The sequence below is a fragment of the Papaver somniferum genome, unplaced genomic scaffold (genome assembly GCF_003573695.1).
Source record: "Papaver somniferum cultivar HN1 unplaced genomic scaffold, ASM357369v1 unplaced-scaffold_117, whole genome shotgun sequence".
Taxonomy (NCBI): Eukaryota; Viridiplantae; Streptophyta; class Magnoliopsida; order Ranunculales; family Papaveraceae; genus Papaver; species Papaver somniferum.
In genome coordinates this window covers 5,765,190-5,767,248 of record NW_020620714.1, presented here as the reverse complement: position 1 = coordinate 5,767,248, position 2,059 = coordinate 5,765,190, and the positions used below count along the sequence as shown (strand labels likewise).

Below are 2,059 nucleotides of genomic sequence, written 5' to 3'. Positions count from 1 at the left end.
GTTTTAGCTGCATATTATCTTATGCATTACTTTTTTCACTTTTCTGATTTATGGATTTTATGCACGTGCATAATGTCTTCTGCATCATTTTGTTTAGTACATAAGACATTATGCCATTATTATTTCTGCATAAAACATTATGCATTATTTTTGTTTTAGCTGCATAATGTCTTATGCATTACTTTTTTCATTTTTCTGGTTATGCATCAGTTTTGTTTAAATGCATAAGACATTATGCATTATTTCGTTTTAGCTGCATAACGTCTTATGCATTACTTTTTTTTCATTTTTCTGGTTATGCATCAGTTTTTTTAGATGCATAAGATATTATGCATTATTTTGTTTTAGCTGCAGATTGTCTTATGCATTACTTTTTTCACTTTTCTGATTTATGGATTTTTATGCACGTGCATAATGTCTTCTGCATGATTTTGTTTAGTGCATAAAACATTATTCCATTATTATTTCTGCATAAAACATTATGCATTATTTTTGTTTTAGCTGCATAATGTCTTATGCATTACTTTTTTCATTTTTCTGGTTATGCATCAGTTTTGTTTAGATGCATAAGACATTATGCATTATTTCGTTTTAGCTGCATAATGTCTTATGCATTACTTTTTTTCACTTTTCTGGTTATGCATCAGTTTTTTTTAGATGCATAAGACATTATGCATTATTTTGTTTTAGCTGCATAATGTCTTATGCATTACTTTTCTCACTTTTTCTGGTTATGCATCAGTTTTTTTAGATGCATAAGGGAAAATTTAGCTGCATAACTTTTTTCTGTTTTTTCTACTTGATTTTTTCTTCTTCGTCTGTTTCATCCATTTTTGTTAAAATGTATTCTAGGGTTTAGTCAAAAATGATTTACTTCTTTGAAACATCGATTTTAAATGATTTATTTCTTTAAATGATGGAGAAAAAATCTTTGCAGATCCGTTACAGAGATTAATGGAGGAATAGGGAAAGAAACCGGCGGAGAAGAAAAAAAATTATGCCCAAAAATGATGAAGGGTAATATAGTCTTTCAGTATGTTTTAAATATTTTTAAATAATTATGGGTGCGACTGTATCAAAAATTAATTGTGAGCCTGGCGGTAAGATTTTTTTTTTTTTGGGCCTGCGCCTAAATTCCCCTTCTCGAAAATCAAGTGAGGACTAAAGCAGCTTCCAGTTAATTCCTTCCAACTCCTCAAATCATAGTGACCTTCGCAGGACAAATAGCGTTATCCCCTGGATAAATATTGATCATATCATCCATCGTAAATGGCGTTAGAATGGAGTGATTGACCTGTGCTGCAGGCTGCCGCAGGCAGTGAAATTGAAGAACAATGAAAATGATCCCTGGTATATGCTGAGGTGTTTAAATTATACATCTGTAACCTATGTCATGCATCATAATTTTCCCAATTGTGTAAAATAAGGTGTTAATGGTAAATTTCCTTTACATTTTTTTATGGTTCTTCCATTACCAAGATCCGGCCCTTTCCAGGAGCCAATAACGTATAAGAGTGCGCATTTCCAGTAAAGTGGATACTTTTTTTCTGGATAGAACTTAGAAATTAAGTGTATGTATAGTGTACATCCAACCAAGTGACATAATAGTGAACAAAGTTAGTTTTTCATCCAAAGGAAAATAGGAGCGTGCACATGAGAGAGATATATATAAAGAGAGACTGAGAGAGACCCAGACCATTCATTAGCAAGATTTCCACTAATATTTCAGTTCATTAATTATCAGTGCTACTCAGTTATGTCCATGTTTAATTCGATAGGGTTTGAAGCTGAAGTCAAGTGCTCTGCCAATAAGTTTTATAGATTTTTTAAAAACAACATAACCCAACTTGCGAATCACTTTCCCGAAAATTATAAGAGCATTCAAGTTATTGAAGGACTTGGTCTTAGTGTTGGCAGTGTCAGGCTCTGGATACAAGAACTCGGTATGTATGCTAAGCTATTACATAATTTCATAATTACTTTTCCCATGTGGCATTTTGTTATTTAAATGTTTCTGCTTTCGCAAATAACGTGTCTGTTCTTTTTTTTTTTTTTTTTT

The 2,059-nt window shown here is 31.9% G+C and overlaps 1 protein-coding gene across 1 annotated transcript in view; it reads left to right on the top strand.

The window, feature by feature from the left end:
* Positions 1–1,723: 1,723 nt before the first annotated feature.
* The window catches only part of LOC113330243 (major latex protein 146-like), a 986-nt gene continuing 650 nt past the window's right edge, over positions 1,724–2,059 (top strand). The window contains exon 1 of the mRNA XM_026577110.1: positions 1,724–1,943. Coding sequence (XP_026432895.1) covers positions 1,757–1,943 — 187 coding nt within the window. The 5' untranslated portion in view covers positions 1,724–1,756. The remainder of the gene's footprint in view (positions 1,944–2,059) is intronic.